The sequence below is a fragment of the Monopterus albus genome, unplaced genomic scaffold, assembly GCF_001952655.1.
Source record: "Monopterus albus unplaced genomic scaffold, M_albus_1.0 scaffold246.1, whole genome shotgun sequence".
Classification (NCBI taxonomy): Eukaryota; Metazoa; Chordata; class Actinopteri; order Synbranchiformes; family Synbranchidae; genus Monopterus; species Monopterus albus.
This window is the reverse complement of record NW_018128126.1, coordinates 1,170,866-1,188,780: the sequence shown is the minus strand read 5'-3', so window position 1 is coordinate 1,188,780 and position 17,915 is coordinate 1,170,866. Positions and strand designations below refer to the sequence as shown.

The following is a 17,915-nucleotide window of genomic DNA, read 5'->3' as shown; positions in this document are numbered from 1 at the left end:
TATGAAGCATCTTTCCTCGGGCCATCAGGATGGTGAACTCCATCCTCTGAGCTCAGTATCATCCTCGGCACATTGTCTTCAGCTGCACTCCCCTGCACACTGCACCACATATGAGGAAATAGGAACTTTTTAATCATATATTTAGAATTTATGTCCCTATGTTTCCTTAATATTTCATAGTAGTCCAACTAGACTTTTAACACATCAGAGCACCACTCTGCATTTCACTACACTTATAGTGTAACAAATTGACCTTACTATGCTTGAATTCTTGAATATTTAGCCTGATTTTTACATTTAATTTGTACATTTTTTGATAGTAACATCAAGCACAAGAGTGTTATGAATGCAAATTTACTCAAGTGCTTAATTACAGTGTTTTAATGCCTCTGCGGCAGTGATAGCCACGGCTGAAGGCATTATGGTTGTCTGTCTGTCTGTCCCAATCTTGTGAATGCGATATACTGTATCTGGAACAGCTTGAGGAAATGTCTTCAAATTCGGCATAAGTGGTCACTTGGATTCATGGATGAACTGATTATATTTTGGCAGTCAAAGTTCAAGGTCACGGTGACCTCACGTCTGTCCCATTCCCATGAATTTGGCTGTTTGGCAGAGGAGCAGTAATTCTAGTTTAAATTAAAATACAGGATTATTACTTAGAACTATTTTTACATTGTGTTATTGCTACTTCTATGCTTTCATCAAACATGATATCAAAGACTGTTTTTGTAACATTTCCTTTGATTCCATTTCCATTCGGTATGATTACCAAGAAGCATGTGGCTTTGATCACTAGTCGTTAAACCTACAACCGAGGCTCTTTTCTACATAAAAACTCTACTGTATTCAGACTCTGCTTTGAAGTTGGCAGATCATCTTTTCAGGCTCATAATCCATCAGTGTGAGTGTAGCTGGCTCTCTGCAGTGACTGTGCTTCTTTATTTGTTTCAGACAATAACTCCATAACTAGCAGCGTGACTAAATTAATGACACAGACAGTCAAAAGCTGCCCTTCAGCCACAAGTGCTTCATAAGATGTGACAGCAAATGAAGCTTCAAATTAAAATAATCTCACAAAAAGGAACTCGCAATGGCAAATGCTCCATGTAAAATGCAAAGAGTAGCAGTATTCGCATCAGAGATCCCTCTGTAAAGACCAGTGTCTCAGCAGAAATCATCCCTCGGACACCTCAGTTCCAAGAGTGTCCCTGGAGAACAGAAAATATGACTAGTAAGCATAAGATGTAAGGGCCGAGGGTCAGATGAAAATGTTTTAAAAGCAACCCAAATGTCACAAAGCAGCCTTGATGTACTTGCATGACCTGAGACATTATAGTATTACTACAATGTTCGCTGTCCATACACAGAGATATTTGAGAGTTAATAGCAGAGTGGAACTGATTTCACTGGTCTATATTTTGCTGACAGTGGAGTGCTGAGTGTGTCTGCTGAGGTGGTAGAAATTGAAGTATATTCTGCTTCTACTTTTAAGCGTTTCTTGCTGGATACATTTAAACTGTCTCAGTCATAACAAAGAAAATTAATTAGCAATTAGCTCTTGAAAAAGAACACAGGAGTGTGTTTAATATAAATGTCAGGCCAAGCTCATGTCTCTGTCAGTGTACAGACAGCAGCACTCTCCTGGCTTTGAGCCCACCAATTTCTATTTGTCCTAGATTGAAAAGAGGAAATTCGCCATGTGCTCAACCCTGTGGAAACCAGCACGTATTGAGACGCCCACACAGTCTGACAGGAAACAGCGGCAGCTGATTCAATGTGAGCTAATTCATTCAGCCACTGTACTGCGTGTCCCCTGTCACAGGCTGGTCTCCACGGGCCACCACATCTGGATGTGTCCCCTTGCTCTGTCTGCACAGCTATCATGTTGCTCTCAAGGGACCCAGATATTTTATTCCTCTACAAAATGTGTCCTTTTTACTTTGGATTCAGAATTGTCACGTTTCATTAGGGCTAGGCCATATTTTGTTAAAAGAAAATCACTGAACAGATCATTATAAAGTGGTGCTAAACCACTTTAAAAATTAGATTAGCATCTTGTCCCCACACATTACTTGTTCTTTTGTGGTATGCCATCTCATCACAGTGGACATAATATACTGAGATAACACATCAACTAATGAGTGGAAATAAAGTCCCTTCCTGTGTTTAGCCCCTTTATTTAGAAATTACAGCAAATTACAAAACAAACATGGTGGCATATGATAAGCTGAGGAACATATACAATTTCCATATAATAACATGAAAACAGAAAGTGTGAGCAATCCTCATGGAGCTTTAAACCAAGTGCAAGGGGAAGACAGTAATCTTATAATCCACTGTAATGTCATAATAGTGTCTTCAAGCTTATCTAAACTAGTCTAACTTTCCCAGCTGAATTCATGTGGACCATAAAGAGTAATGTGGCTTATTCTCCCTGTGCAATGCAACAATCTCATCTGCTGCAGCTGTATTAAAAAAAAACCTACAATCTCAATTAAATAAAATCATATGTTGTCACATCAAAGTAATGAGCTATAAAAACCTTTCCAGATCTTTAACAAAATAAAAACAAAATATCCTGTCATAAAATCTGCAGAGCCTATAGAAACGTCCTGTAGCTCTTGCTCAACAAAAATCAACCTGGCCTGAAAAGGCTGATTTTTCACTAAAATAAATACATATTATAGTAATCTGCAACACACTGCTACATCCACGATGCTGTAAATGCTACTGGATAACCAACGCTGCAGGAGGACCAGACTGGACCGGCTGGAGAAACTCAGAGGTGAAGACGGCCTCGGCGTACTCCTCCACAACATCCTGGAACTCTGCTGCCACGTCAGCCAGAGCTTCGGACAGTAACTCATCTGCCAGGCTGGGGGATAACAAGGGGCAGAGATATCAGAAAGAAACGGGTTAGGTGGACTTTTCTCAAAAACATACTGCAGAGTTTTTTAAAAACCTTTTTACAATAACTTCATTCAAAGGGATCAATAAATGTGTAGCCTTATAAAAACAGCACCATTACAGGCCATTTCCTAAGATTTCCTAAAGAAAATGTGACTTTTCAGCCATGTGTCATTTTATGTAAACACATGTAGAAGGTGCAATTAAAAGCAGGTTCTTCCTAACAGTGTGTCTACTGACTTCCAAAGTTGGACATGAAAAACTGACAAGGCACAAATAACTCAAAGACTGGTAAGTGGGGCGCAGAACCAAGTTACATTTCAGTGTTGTGATCATTATCTGGGTCAATACACACAAACAGACTAAGGCAGGGACACAGTGGACAAGCAGTGTTCACTCGTACAGAGCCTCAGAAACATCTAATCATTAGGTTGTCACAACAGAGCACCTTTGAAGAGTCAGTGCAAGACAACGTTGTTCACAACACTGGATACACAGTGAAGGGTCTGCCGTCGTGCACTGGGAACAGATATTTGGACATTTTACTTAATAACACTAATGCTAAAAGCCATGCCAGCTCTGCCGAATGACATATATTTAATGATCAAAATATGATGAAATCCCACCAGTAAAACTAAATGAGCTCTGATTTAATATGCACAAATCATCGCACAGCACAAGCTTGATATGAATCTATGAAGAAGATGCGTGTAAAGTGTTAAGTTCATCCAGCCACTGATTTATGATGCTACTTTGTCTTCCATACACAACTGTCAGTATGAAAAATGTATCAAAGAAATTCAAACAAAGCTTAAAATAGCATTAAGTATGTATACTGGTTCTGGACTATGCTGCTGTTTTGCAGTCAGTCTGTTGGCAGACAGAATGAATGAGATCCTCCAGGTGGTGTGACTCCTTCAGGTTTGTGTACAAGACTTTGTATGTGTTCTCTCTCCGAAAACACTGAGATTCAGAAAAGCACAGATCCATCTACTGAAAAACTCAGTTCATAAATGTGATCCTGATAATGAGCCAGTGACACACAGAGTCAAATCCCAAGGGCAAGACCAGGCAACAGTCTTTCAACATGGAACACAAGAAAAAAAAAGATCGATCCAACGCATGTCTATGATGCACAGGGAGAAACACAAAAGAAAGAGTGGAAGTCTATCTTTTAGAACTTTAGATATGATATACAGTATCTGTCACACACATTCAGTGTTCACATTCACTAGGAGGCTTTCTGCATTGCACCAGCTTAAGTATTCTGTTAAGTATGCAAATGTGTGAGTGGGAGAGAAGGACAACGGTGAACACCAGAGACTCACTATGCAAACCATGAACTCTGCACAATCCTGTCGAGCACTGCTGCCAAACACGTCTGGGAAAAAACCAAGGGCATATTGGTTCAGTGTGGCTCTGGTTACTTCTGATATATAGTAGAAACAGTAGTTTTACAAAACTTCAGAAACAGAGAACGATTATTCAGTTTGATTTTCTGTTTAACTACAGATACTGCCAGCCAGAGGCAAAGCAAGATGTTAGGAAATCTTTACTTAAGCTCTCACAAATGTCTCTAAGTGTCAGACCTGCAATGCACTGGTGACCTGTCCAGGGTGTACCCCACCTCTCGCCCAATGTCAGCTGGGACAGGCTCCAGCTCCCCAGGACCCTCTTCAGGATAAGCAGTATAAATAATGTATGGATGGATGTTTTATCTATCTGTGTGCATTGTGCTAAGCACTTTGAATTGCTTTTGTGTATGAAAATGTGCTATATAAATAAACCTGCCTTGCCTAATTGTTGGCTTTGCTGTGACATGTTTTACCTGTCAGCGATGGCCCAGGGATTGAAACCGCCTATAGCCTCATGAGCCACGGCACGCAGGTAGGCCGCATAGTCTTCCCGGTACCGCCGGATGTTTCTCAGCATGCTGCCTGGCACGGAGATAAGAGTCCCTCTGCTTCTTTCAACAGGGCCTGGGAACACGGTGCTGCTTCTGGGCTGCTGCTCCTCTTGGGACCCTTCCTCTGTCAGGCTGTTCTCAGAGACGATACTGAGGAAACACAAGAGGATGCTCACGTACAGAGACACTGCACCTTTTCATTGCCCTGACTGTTCACAGTGCATGAACTGAGTAGCAGGCTTCCTGAGGCTGCAACTGTGGAGAAGAGGCAAACTCATTTACTGAAGAAGGAGTCAGAATGGAGTGCGGTGCTGTGTTTGAACAAGAATATTTGCTGTGCCCAGTGTGAGGCTGAGGATGCTGAATTTAGGAGAGGTGTCAGAGCGCAGGCCGGCTCTCTCATCTTCTCCTCGCTCAGAGTGAGTAGGGGCTCAGCTGGGTCACCGTCTGCCTTTATAATTCGCCCAGCTTGGACAAATCAGCCTGGCTCTGGCGACGGCACTCTCTGTGCTATATTTAGAATCACAGCAGTTCTGTTCTTGGGGGGACTGCAAACGGGGGGGTGGCCATAAATATCAAAGTGGCAGGACAGCCGACTCTGCTTCCAGTCCGAAATAGGTCAATTTACTGTCTGATGGGCATCTGAGGGCCACTGTGGTGAAACAACACAACAAATTCACTGCCTATATACAAAGTCAGAATAGAACCCACACCCTCTGTGGCGCATTCAAAACTGAACAGGGACCAGCCTGCCTTTTCTATCAACAAACACATTTTGGTACAAAAGGTCTTCTCCAAGGAGAAGATTAATCTAATATTTATTTATATAATATTAATTTATCTGTGAACAGGTGATATGAGTAATTAAAAAATACTACAAGGAATACTGCGTTACTGGTCATTCTAGTCCCCTTGACAAGGACCAACTGTGGCATCTACAGTGATTAATTCAGCTAATCTGTGTGTTCACAAGGCTGTCTGCGTGTATGGGCGGTGAAGATAAATCTAATATTTATTTATATAATATTAATTTATCTGTGAACAGGTGATATGAGTAATTAAAAAATACTACAAGGAATACTGCGTTACTGGTCATTCTAGTCCCCTTGACAAGGACCAACTGTGGCATCTACAGTGATTAATTCAGCTAATCTGTGTGTTCACAAGGCTGTCTGCGTGTATGGGCGGTGACTGACAGGGGAAATGAGCTGAATCACTAAAAAACATCCACTACCATCACACCCACCCACCCACAACTTGGGCTGCACAACACATAACTAAAACAGATGAGCAACATCAGCAATTAGCAAGATCAATTCAAGGGACCTTCAAGTTTGTCTTGAGGGAGGCCCTGATAAAGGATGGTGCCATATGCAATAAAGCTGGGCTGTACGAAGACAAACGTGCTGGGGGTGATTCGAGAGATTCACAGAAGCCCTAGTGAGCTGATGTGAAGAGCAGGGAAACAGTGTAAAATGTATAGACTGTTGCAGTTTTCTTGTTTAGCCAGAAGTCTTTTATATACTTAAAGAGAATGAATCTCTTGATTTTGAATCAATCAGTTGGAGTTTGTGTCACTGTGAATCTAAGGTAAAGACTGGAAGCAGAGGATAGAAGCCACATACCCAGGTGCTGTGAAGCACTTGGCCAAACAATGAAGCACGAGAGTCAGCAGATTAAAAACAAGAAGGAAAACATACGTCAAAGGTATGGAATATTGCTGAGTGGAGCTTTCATCTTTTCATTGATTTGTTTGACCCGCTGATGGAGCGGCAGCAGGGTCTGTGTCTGGGCTCCTCACCATGGATACATAAATCTTAACTGCTGCTCTGCTAATCTATTCAAAGATGAAATCTCTCTCTCCGTTGTCTTAGTGGTCGTTTGATAGCACAAACACAAGCACAACAGAGAGACAAGACAGAGGTAACGACTGACTGATGCTGTTTTGGAAATGGCTTTCAAGAGGGCAGTGACAGCTTCTGCGTCTGGTGGAGGATAAATGAAGTGGAAAATATTGGCATAATGTAAACATCAGGTCCTCACTTCTGATGGGCCTTGACACTGGAAGTCATGTCTGAAAAGCAGCCACAACTTACTGCCTGAGCACATCCAACAACAAAGAGATCGGTTTTGTTTCATATTATCCAAATCAGCTGAGAGCAATTCTTGTTGCATTCCCCAATCATGTCTCAAAAACAGCATCTACAAGGAAAAATCATGAAAGCCATAACCAATAACAGTCTGATGGTTTCACTCTTAGTCATCAAGCAAGAGAATCAAAGAAGCCTGTATCTGCTTGTGTCAGTCACTGCCATGCTGTTTTCTTCGTTCGTGTGCTTAAATGTGCGTGTGGCACAAGGCAACATGCATGGCTGTTTTTCTGCTGATGACAGAGCCAAGTGTGTCTCTCCGAGCTGAGAAACGTGGGTCATAAACAACTAACCATAATAAGCTCTTTGCACATTTTGTTGTTCCAAAGCCCCAAACTAAACCTCGCCGTTCTGCTACCCTGAACACTAGAACAGTCCCACACCAGGGCAAGTACAAACCATTTTTAGGCTACTTTATTCCATAGGAACTGATGCAAATATTGCTGTTTAAGCAACATGAAAGCAGAATTTCAGCATAGTTATCAATATTCCTCTGTTCTCTCTCTAAAGTAAAGCTCAGCTTACTTTGCTGGTTACAGCACATATGTATTCATTATCTGAACTGTTGGCAGGTATACAAATGTCTGGTCTAACTGAAGCTGTCTGCAGGTTAGAATACCCGCCAAGTTTTTATTAGAACAACATTTTTCATTACCTGGAGAATTATGCTCAGTTTCCATTGACAGTGAATGAGCAGCTCTCACTGGCCTAGGGATTTGTCTCTGTATGTGCTTGAAGTACTCAGCAGTGCAGCTGTGACTTTCACCACAAGGGGGCTCACATACAGTCAAGAGCACTCACAATGCTCAAGACTCGTTTTAAAAGATTCCTGGATCCAGATGGGAATCGGGATCAGCACCAAAACCTAACCAAGTGTTTTGTGGGCCATGCCCTAGCGCTCCAAAAATTTTCACCAAATCCAGTCATTACTGTTTGAGCTTTTGTTGTTAACAAACCAACAAGCAAACGCTGGCAAAACATTATCACTGCCTTTGGCGAGACTGTCAAATGTCATTTCATAGCAAGGACTGCTGTGAGACTACAGTTAAAGACCTACACATTTTGACTTAAGTGAAGAAAATCACATTAATATTAGCTGAATTCAATGTGCAGACTGCAGCAGGTTTAGGTTGGTTGTAACTGTGGTTGGCGATGTATTAGGTGTGTTTTTGCTTCAGTCATGCCAATGCAACAAGCCACAGGATTCTGTAAACAAAACTTTTCTTCCCTTCATCTCCTCTGTTATGTGCTGCAAAATGTGTTAGCTGGGACACCGAAGCCCACAGCACAGGTAGCCCACTCACTCCCTTTCAGCTCCAGTCAGTTTACAAAACAACTTCTTGGCCCCAAAAGGCAGCTAGATAAAACATCATGCCTAATAAATGCAATTTCACTTTCTATCTCACACCAAATGATTCCCTACTTACAGCTTCATTATTTCTTGGGGGATTAAGTACTGTGGAAAAAGCGCTGCTCTCTGCCAATTTGTGAAGCTTAATTTTCACTTTAAAATCCTAATTGCATCCACAGTGACTCAATGTGTTAAAACAAAAGCATGAAAAGGTCCAGCAGTTGTCAGTACTTTGTAAGGGTACTGTAATTTGGACTCCAGGTAAAAGCAAAGCTGGGAGGTCTGTCTGGTTTCAGCTACACAGATTCAAGGAGTTTCAGAACAAAGAGCCTCAGTTCTAAAATGACTTCGACCCTGTTAAGCTGCTGCTGCAAGGCTGGATACCTCAGAAGAACAAATAATGACAACATAACACTTCTTTAAAAAGACTAGACGCTAAAGAGAGTACTTGAATGTGTTACTTGATGATGCATTAAGAAGTCGAACGTGTCACAGGCACAGTGGATTCAGGGCAAAGTTTCCAGTGAGAGAACTGGACCTGAGGTACTCCAAGTCTGCCTGACTTTAATTTGCTATTGGCCGCTGCTTGAATTGGTCAGAAGCAGCATCCTATTCCCTTCTCTGTGTCAACAGCTTCTAGTCCTCCCACTCTCTTCTCTCGTCCTTCCAAGCTGTCAAGCAGTTGCATCCAAAGGCCTGGTCAGTAGAGGGTCAGGAATAGACTCTGCCCTGGGTACAGTAGTCACCAAGTGAGTTTTGTAGAATGAGTAAGGACTCCCAGTGGGAGAGTGATTATAGGGCAGCGATATGTTATGCAAGAAAAAACACAAACTATGCATCATTGGAAAAACATTAACCACTTTTTCATCGAGTTTTGAGACGTGACTAGTCTAGAAGTGAATGACTTCCTTAGTTCCAACTGCAGGAAGTCTTTAACTGCAATTTGATACATTTAATCACAACACACTATTTCGATATATCATATTTTATGCAATCATTAGTATTGTGCTGGAGTCATAATGATGGAATGAATGGAGGCTAAAACCTATGTTAAGCTCCAATGTTTGGGAAGGAAACAGAGCCAACCTTGTTACTGCACTTCAGTTATTATTCTGGGAACACTCAAATTTCCTTACAGTTTCTTTAAAGTGAATAAACCAGCAAGGAAGGGAGTCATTAGCAAAAGATGAGGAATAGAAATGATTTGAAGGCAAAACGAGGTGAAGGACATAGTAACCCACCCAGTCTCCATGGGTTTTTCTAGGACAATTTCAGCTGCGGAGGTCTGCTTCATTACTGGTCTTGTGAGCTTAATTGGCTGAGGAGAAGACGGCCTGGAACCCACGGCACTACACAGGGGTCCTCGGTAGAGCAGAGAGAAAGCAGAGGAAGGGGCAGTGGTATTAGGTGTTGAGAGGGATGGAGCGGGGCGGAGCCAGAGACAGAAAACTAAGGAGTAAAACAACTGAGTATTGACACCATCTTGTCAGCTGTAGCACTGTCTCCATCTACAGGAGACAGGGAAATCATTTTCGCTGCACAGAGGTGTTAAGACAGGAGTGTTTTTGTTTTAATATTTAGCTTTGTGTACCTGCCACTCGAGGCTGGTCCCAGTAAAGTGGGTCCGAATAGGTGATAGAAGTAAACCGTCTCCTCACGTCCTCCTGGTCCCTCTGCTCAGGCACACACAGAGATAAACAATGATACACACATCATCCACATGCCAGCAGGGAGCCACAGCAAACAGGCTGAACATCAAAATGATGTGTAGACACTGCACCGATAAGCAACACCAGCCTAGAGCTGCCATAACAGCTCACTATAAATAACAAGCCGATCGCTGGTGACCTTTCGCTTTAGACAGTGACCTTTAGCTGGAGGACGTGTCTGTAGGGCAGCTCTTACCTGTATCTCGTCCACACGAAGCAGCATACTCTCCAGAGTGGGGGCGTGCAGCCTACGCTGGGCCTCTCCCTCAAACTCTCTGTTTGTTTCAGCTGCCCACACTGCCGCTGCAGTGTCCTCCAACAAATCTTCCAGCAGGGCCTCGCTCAGCTGCTCGGCGCTCTCTGCTGCCTGTGGACGACAACATTCATAAAAAAAAGTCTATTGAGCTTAACAGTATGGTTGTTCAGCTTTTGCTGTTTAATGTTGGCCATGTTACAAAGTTAAAACCTTATTTAAGAGCAAGACCAACTGTCTGCTCTCCTGTGAATTACTTGCAACAGCAGCACAGCTCACCCTCTGTGCAGCCTGCTCAGACAGCCGAGCCTTCAGTGAGGAACTGATCCTGTTCCTGGACTCGCCAATCTGCTGAGGTACAAAGGAAAAAACTAACTCAGTACCTTCAGTCCAAAGTAAATGTCTTTAACTTCTGCTTAGTCCATAAAACAATCTGGCAAATCTGTGGCTAAATACAGTACATGCTCCATTTTTATTCTAAAGTCACCTGACCTCATTTCATTTCAACCCAGAGGGTCTAGTGAGACTCAAAACACACAGACACCATAAGCCATTCCTAACCACTCTGTGTCCCTCCCACAAGTCCTGTCTCCTAGTAACAACATGAACTATGGATGTCTGGCTGTGACACATTTTACAAAATGCAGCCTCTAGTCTAAAGCTAGTGTTAGCTGACTAATGAGTAAATTTGTCAGTCCAGTAGAATGCTCTAGTTACTACTAATGTGCCACAAAGCACTAATGTGAAACAATGCTTGATTTACTCAAAATCATAATCATTCAATACAAAGATAAAACCATACCATGTTACTGTAGGTTGCTAATGTTACCAAAATAAACACATTAGCTTTAGATAGTAACACATCCAGAAAGAAGAACGCCACATCGAAATAAAATCTGACTCCTTTGGCTGCGTCTAACACTCCATCTCAAAGAGCCAAACTGATGTTAACCCTGGTTTTTGCTCTTTCTTTGTCCTGCCCTCTCTGTCGCCAAAGAACGTGACCTCCTTGGTCTGGATCTTTAGCTGCTGAGAGCTCCTCCATGGCCAGCTGTTTGAAATGACTACTTTGAGTTTGAAAAACACTTCTTACTTCGTTTGCTAGGTGGCAGGAAGGGCTAATTTACAGACCTGATTTTGAGAACACAGGGTAGGGAAGCTGAAATAACAAGAGAAAGGCTGTAGGCAGCAGACTGTCATTGTCGGGGGAAGGACAGTGGAGAGACTCCACATCCTCTCCAATTTTCACTTGATTTATCAGACAAAATGTGTCTGTAGCTAATGTATGTTTAAGGGTCAATAAAAATGTGCTGATTGACTTCCTGTTCTTTTGGGGTAACATGAAAACCTGGCGCTATGTAGTCAAGAGATGTACTGTATCTTCATACCTGTGCTTCGTCCAGAAGTGGCTGAATTCTCTCTCTGGCCTTCTGCTCAGCTCTCTCAGCCCACCGGGTTGGTGAGACAACTTCAGACCTGTAAACCAAAACAAGCTGCAGGCTGTCAAAGAAGAAGTTCTATGGCTGAACGTTTTAACTGCATTACTGAACATGATTAAAATATGCTATTAAGAAATTTATAGAATGGATCAAACTTTAACTCACCTTGGAGTCTGAGCAATAGCTTAAATGTAAGAATTTTTTGGACCCAAAAAAAGCATTTTAAATTAGAATGTTCCAACAACTAGCCATGTGATGTCTATTAGGCCAGTGACATTACTGATAAAGTTCTGAGTCACTCGTTTCAGAAGGCATTTCAACTGGTTTTCACGTACAGTGGGATTCACACAAGATACAGTAGTTTCAAGCTATATTTCTCTTGGAATAAACATACTTACTGTGACTGAACAAGGCCAGACCTGTCAAACCACCACCACTCTCCATAGAGGAAATCCTTGTGAACATATAGTGAACTTTGTTTGATGCTTTTGGCAGCTAGTATTTTTTGTGTAAACTATTTAACTTGTAGTTTATTGTTCTAAGTTCATGGAATAGCTGTGACAATGGCAAATTAAAAAGCCGTAGGTGGAACATATAGGCCCAATACATTTTACCTGGTCAAGGCAAGAAATGCCCAGGTGCATTTAACATTAATGATGGTGTGGCTCCACTCAAATGTCCCAGTATCCCATTATGCATGAGTTTCCAGAGGCAATGGAATGTGCAAAGCAAAGTGGGACACAGCTATTACAATTTAACGTTATTGATTATACTTGTTTTCCCTGCTGTGACATGTCAGACTTGCTAAGGTGGAGAAACATTTTTAGGTGAGTAAAAGAGTATCAGGCTTATTGGCTGTGACTTTGTGTGTGAAAAGAGAAGCATAAAGATTGAACGTGCTCAGCTGCTGATGTAAGTAAACCTTTAGGAACCACATGCTGACTCAAACATGTTGTGTTTTATTGCTGGCCTTGCAAAGTTAAACTGTCCAGTGACTAAATAGAAAATGTGAAGTGATCTATAGGAACATACTATCTGGTGCTAAGGGGATGTAGCTGCAATCACAACCTGAATTATTTTTTGTTCTACTGTTTGTAGGTAATTACGCCAATGTTGCTATTCCCAGTGTAACTGTTCATTAAAGTGGAAAGCCAGCTGCACTGGGGAGTGCAGAAGATTACCGCCTTGGCTTGACAGCAACATTGTTGTGTTTTATTACAAGTGGTACTGTTGCTGGGGAGCCTCTTCTTAAATAACCTTAACAGCAAATGTCTATACAGGTCACAGGGCCCCTCATGAGAGTTCTAAACCTAAACCTAAACCTATCCTGTCCCTATGAAACTTTAATTTTTCTCATTAGGCAGCAATTGTGGGCATCATTTTGTTTCAGCTGCTGTAATTGTCAGCACACGTTTAACAGAGCTTGGCACTTATTGTTGGTGTCTACATAGGTTGCAGTTTGGCTACAAATGAAAATAAAAACACCAAGTTAATTGCCAGGATCAATATCCAACAATTGATACTACATAATGACCACCTTCAGGCTCCTCTGATCCATTCTGCCTGTTACAATGCTAAGTATATTATAGTATTACTACTGTACCTTAACCTCTGAATGCGTTCAGCCTCTTCTTTGCTCAGCTGGTTGAGAGCTTTCAGTCTCTGCATCGTCACCTTATCCAGCCAGGCTTTCCTGTACCAAGCCAGTAATCATCAAATGAAGCAAAATGCAAGCTCAATTAAGCATTTCACATCAATGTCATATGACCCTCATCTGTAAACTCAAGCCTAGCCACTGATTAATTGGAAAGCACATTTGTAGTCATTAAGATTTGATTAAATAGAGACATATGCAAAACACTCGATCAATGAGCTGCTTATGAGCACGGAAAACATGTCAGCTATAAATCCCTCAAAGAGAAATGGCCTCAGTCTAGCTGGCACCTAGATTAATTTATTGGAAAGAATTAACTTTGAATTAGAATCAGAGTATTGCCTGTGGCTCTCAGCTGGTGGGGTCTGACAAAGAGGTTAGAAATAACTCAGTGAATACTGAGTGGGGACTCAATGACATTCATTTTCCCTAGATTTCATCCATTTCACTTTTTGTGAAGTAGAAATAACACAAATCCAGCAATGACTAATCTGAGAAGCCATAATTATTCACTCTGAAATATAGAATATGTAAAAGAGATAAAATCATTGTAGGAGGTGGGTTTCACCTTAATGCTTCATCCTGAGCGTGTTTCTTCTTTTCTGAGTTCAAGGCCAGCTCTGCTCCCACATCACCAGCCCCCTTCTGCTTTGGAGGGCTCAGTGAGGACTTCACTGGAGGGAAGAGACAACGGGGCTCTGGTCTCCCTCTCTGAGGGGCTCTGTTGCGTTTCATAGCAGAGGAATGATATATTTGGGTATAACAATTTGACAAGACCTCCAATCAGCCAGTGAAGATAAGCTATTAGTCTGGCAGCTGATGAGCCCGCTCATGTGCACATTCTGGCTAAAAAGTGAACATCTTTCTAGACAGATCTCTCCCAACCTCTCCCAGTTTTTCTCTATTTTTATATTTTAGTGTGTCAAGTGCACATGAATTACAAATGCATTAATGAGCAGACACACAGACTCACACTGGATGCAAACTGTTACCCTGAGATTAGAGTTTCAGACATTACAGCATTGTAACTTTTGTTATGTAAAGATATGAATCATCCAGTGTGAATTAAATTGAGACTGATTAGAGTAAAAGCACTGGAGAACAATAAAAAGTGATGATTTTAAAAATCAAAAGGGTCACCAGCTGTGCAAAGAGATAAACGGCTCACCGCTGTGGAGGAGGAGAGTGAGGAGATGTGGGTATCCAGGGCACAGAGTGCTCTTTTTGAGGGAGCTGGTTCACTCTGAGCTGAGAGGAGACTGTAGGCTGCTGGAAACCTGCATCTTGCACCTCATTAGACTATGAAAATAAAATGACAAACTATGTGTTTAGAGTTTTCACCTTCGACACACCTGCCATTTCACAGTGTATTTAAACACAGCCTTAATTACACTACATAGAGCATACATTTACTCCAATACAATATAAAGCACTTCTGGTGTTTTGTTTCTTTAACATATTCAAATCAGTATTCAACTTTGTACAGGTCAAGCCAACACCTTCAATATCATGTCCGCCTTTCTCCTCTCAGAGTACAGTTCATTTCTGCAGGCAGGTCGTCCCTGAAGCTCTAGCATCTCCCTCTGCTGGGTGAGGCGCTCCAAGGCAGCTTTCAGCACCTCTCTTCTTTTTATGGATGGGTGAGAAGCAGTCTGGGACTTCTGTGGGGGCATTCTCCTACCTGCAGACACAGATGAAAAATAAAACTTTTTACTTGTTTTAATTTGAACTGGTTGAATCCTACTTAAGTAGAAGTTATATAACAGCTATAGCAACAACAAACTACTCTTCTTCATCTCTAATAAACACAAGCAAATCCATCTGGAACCACCAATTAAGACAATTAGCTGGCACTCTTAACAACCAGTTGGATCCCTACTGAGGGCTGGATAAGTGGCACAGGGACCCAAGTAACGCAGTAAAGATGTTTGTTTCCAGGGAGATCTAGATTGCAGCTCAAGCTCATTGTACGTGTTTGTGTCTTCTCTTCCACAGGATGCCTCTCAGCCCGGCAGGAGCCAGCAGGAGTTAACTGCTCATAAGACTAAGCCACGGGGGACTAAAGGCCAGAGTTTTGCACTTCAGTTCCTGTTTTCTATTACTCCTTCATGGCTCCTTATCCATTATCAGCCTAGTTGTATCCATTTAGGCACAGTGGGAAGCCCAACTTCAACCACACAACAGCCTTTACATGAATTCCAGATACAGAGACACAAAACGGTTTGTCATTTGACAAAAGACATACACACACTTTATTGAGATCTCAGAGGCTTTGGCAGCAAGTAGGCTGTCTTAAATTATGAAGGAAAATTGGGCATCTCTTTTAACTTTCTGAGGTTTTCAAGTGTATGATGTGCAGACAGTTAGAAGCAGAGCAGAAAACTACAAAGTAATACACATACAAATGGCTTACTAAGGAGTAGTAAAGGTTGTGAAACATGCCAACTAATCCAGACAAGGAAAACACCCACCATGAACACCTCTTCTGAAATTTGACAGTTTGCGAGGACCCTTCTGTGCACCTGCAGGTGGCATGCTGCGATGAGGAGACTTTATGTGTTGAGGACAGGCATGCATCTTTTCAAGCTTCTCTTGTTTACTGAGTGCTGAATCCAAAATCTAAGAGAAACAAGGTGGCAATACATTGAAAACTTGGATTATTCACTTAAAAACAGAGAGAACACCTACATAAAATATGCTATGCATTTACATACATTTATTCAAATAGAGCACAACAACACAAATTTTTTTTCAGTTTACCATACTGTCAAAAATGAACAACATAACAAAGGGTCATTTATAACAAACACAGAGTAATATGCACAGAGTCACATGCAGTTTAGACATAAAGAACTAAAATGAAATGAAACAAATTAATATAAGTTAAGTTCTGACTCTCAGCTTTAGTTTGAGGGTGTTTGCATCAACATCAGATTAATCCCTCATCAATTTACAATTTTGGAGGTCACTGGAAAAAGTACAGTGATCCCTTTTTACTAGGTGGTCAACTACAGCCATTAGTCTGTCACCTATAAACAACAGCAAACACTTTGCACTTTGTATCTTCCCCTGTGAAACTTCATATTATTAACCAAATACTTTCTAATTGTACTCGCGGCTCCTCACCTCTAGTTTCTGCAGGATGTTGAGGGCTGTCGCAGGCACAGCTGAACCCTGGTCCATTTCAACCTTTGCAGAGCACAACGAGAGCTGGCGAATCAGCTGACACAGCTCTTTGTAATGAGGGGGTAGCTTGCTGTGGGATAGACCTGAAAGCTGATGGACAACAGCCTGCAGTGCCCTGAGTGCCCCACGGTGGGCAGCTGCAAGCCGGTTTACTGCCATGGACTGAAAGTAAATACGTTTACTAATGAGTAACACAGATATAATACAATCACTATACCTTTGTTTTGAAATAGAGCCTGAAAAACTCAGCTCAGTTAAAAAAAAATTTACTAAAATAATGCCACATAAAACAATGTTCTTTAAAAATTCTTTAAAAAAACTGACTTGAGGAGAAAACAGATTTGAATTAGTGTAATGCCATTAGGAGTTTAATTTAATGAAAATGAAATGGATAGCAGTGAGGGATATCTACTTGTCATTTTCAATTCCTTATTAATAATTATCAACAACTACATGAATAGTCTCAGCTCTACAAGCCAGTAAATCTGTGGCAATGCTGAAGACATACCTTTTTGGCGTCCCACATTTTCTGGCTTTGTAGTTTCTCTATATCTTCTTGTATCTCTTTTACCTATTCAATAACAATTTAGCAGGACTGTTTATAAATAAAATGCAAACTAAAAAAATCAGTGAACTATATGATGTATGTATTAGAAATATAAACACCTGTTGCTGGAGAGTATAGATGCTACGTGCTGAGCGGGCCGCATGCTTCTGTCTACGCATTTCCAACTTATTTTGTTCTTCAGGCTCAAGTGGTTCCTCTATTTTCTGCCCTGTTGTTAAATTAGCATTATTTTTCATCAGTCTGCAGGTAGTTTAAGCCAATATTAGAAATGTGCCAAGTGTAGCAGGTACCAAAACTGTGATAACCTTTGCAAGCTAAGCTGTACATTAAATCATATATTCAAATAGCAAGACCAGAACTGCTGTAGCACACTATGTTTGTGGGTTACCTCTGTTGGCTAGCTCTTCTATTTTCTGAATATACACTTCAAGTTCATTTTGCAGCTTGCAGATCTCCTGGCTTAATGGTGCCTGCTGGCGTCCTTCCAGTTGCCTTGGGCCAGGGTCTCTGGTTGGGGGTGACTGACCTGTTCGAGGCATAAGAGAAATGGGGTGTTTCTGGGATGTGCGCGCCATCAGCATGGTTCCTGGTCGGGCTGCGTTCTCTTTTGGACTGAAGGCCTTTAACTGTGCCTTGCATGGAGTGGCTGCAAGGTCCTATAAAAAGATATAAAAACTCCCTTCAATCGCTGATCAACAAAGTGACAGAGGTAGCTTATTATTTATAAACTATGTACCATAAATCGATATCAGTTACCTCAAGAAGCTTTGAATCACTTGTTTCAGGGAA

The 17,915-nt window shown here is 41.6% G+C and overlaps 1 protein-coding gene across 1 annotated transcript; it reads right to left on the bottom strand.

Moving 5' to 3' along the window:
- Positions 1 to 2,161: 2,161 nt before the first annotated feature.
- Positions 2,162 to 17,909, bottom strand: kiaa0753 (KIAA0753 ortholog). The gene is made up of 17 exons (XM_020620731.1): positions 17,883 to 17,909; positions 17,515 to 17,782; positions 17,225 to 17,334; positions 17,067 to 17,129; positions 16,499 to 16,720; positions 15,844 to 15,991; positions 14,872 to 15,053; positions 14,541 to 14,671; positions 13,941 to 14,093; positions 13,322 to 13,411; positions 11,668 to 11,755; positions 10,559 to 10,630; positions 10,223 to 10,393; positions 9,909 to 9,990; positions 9,559 to 9,679; positions 4,739 to 4,966; positions 2,162 to 2,878 (listed from the first exon to the last, which is right to left on the bottom strand). Exons 2-17 carry the CDS (start codon positions 17,705 to 17,707, stop codon positions 2,731 to 2,733), a joined length of 2,202 nt encoding a protein of 733 aa, XP_020476387.1. The 5' UTR covers positions 17,708 to 17,782; positions 17,883 to 17,909; the 3' UTR covers positions 2,162 to 2,730.
- Between the last annotated feature and the right edge of the window lie 6 nt (positions 17,910 to 17,915).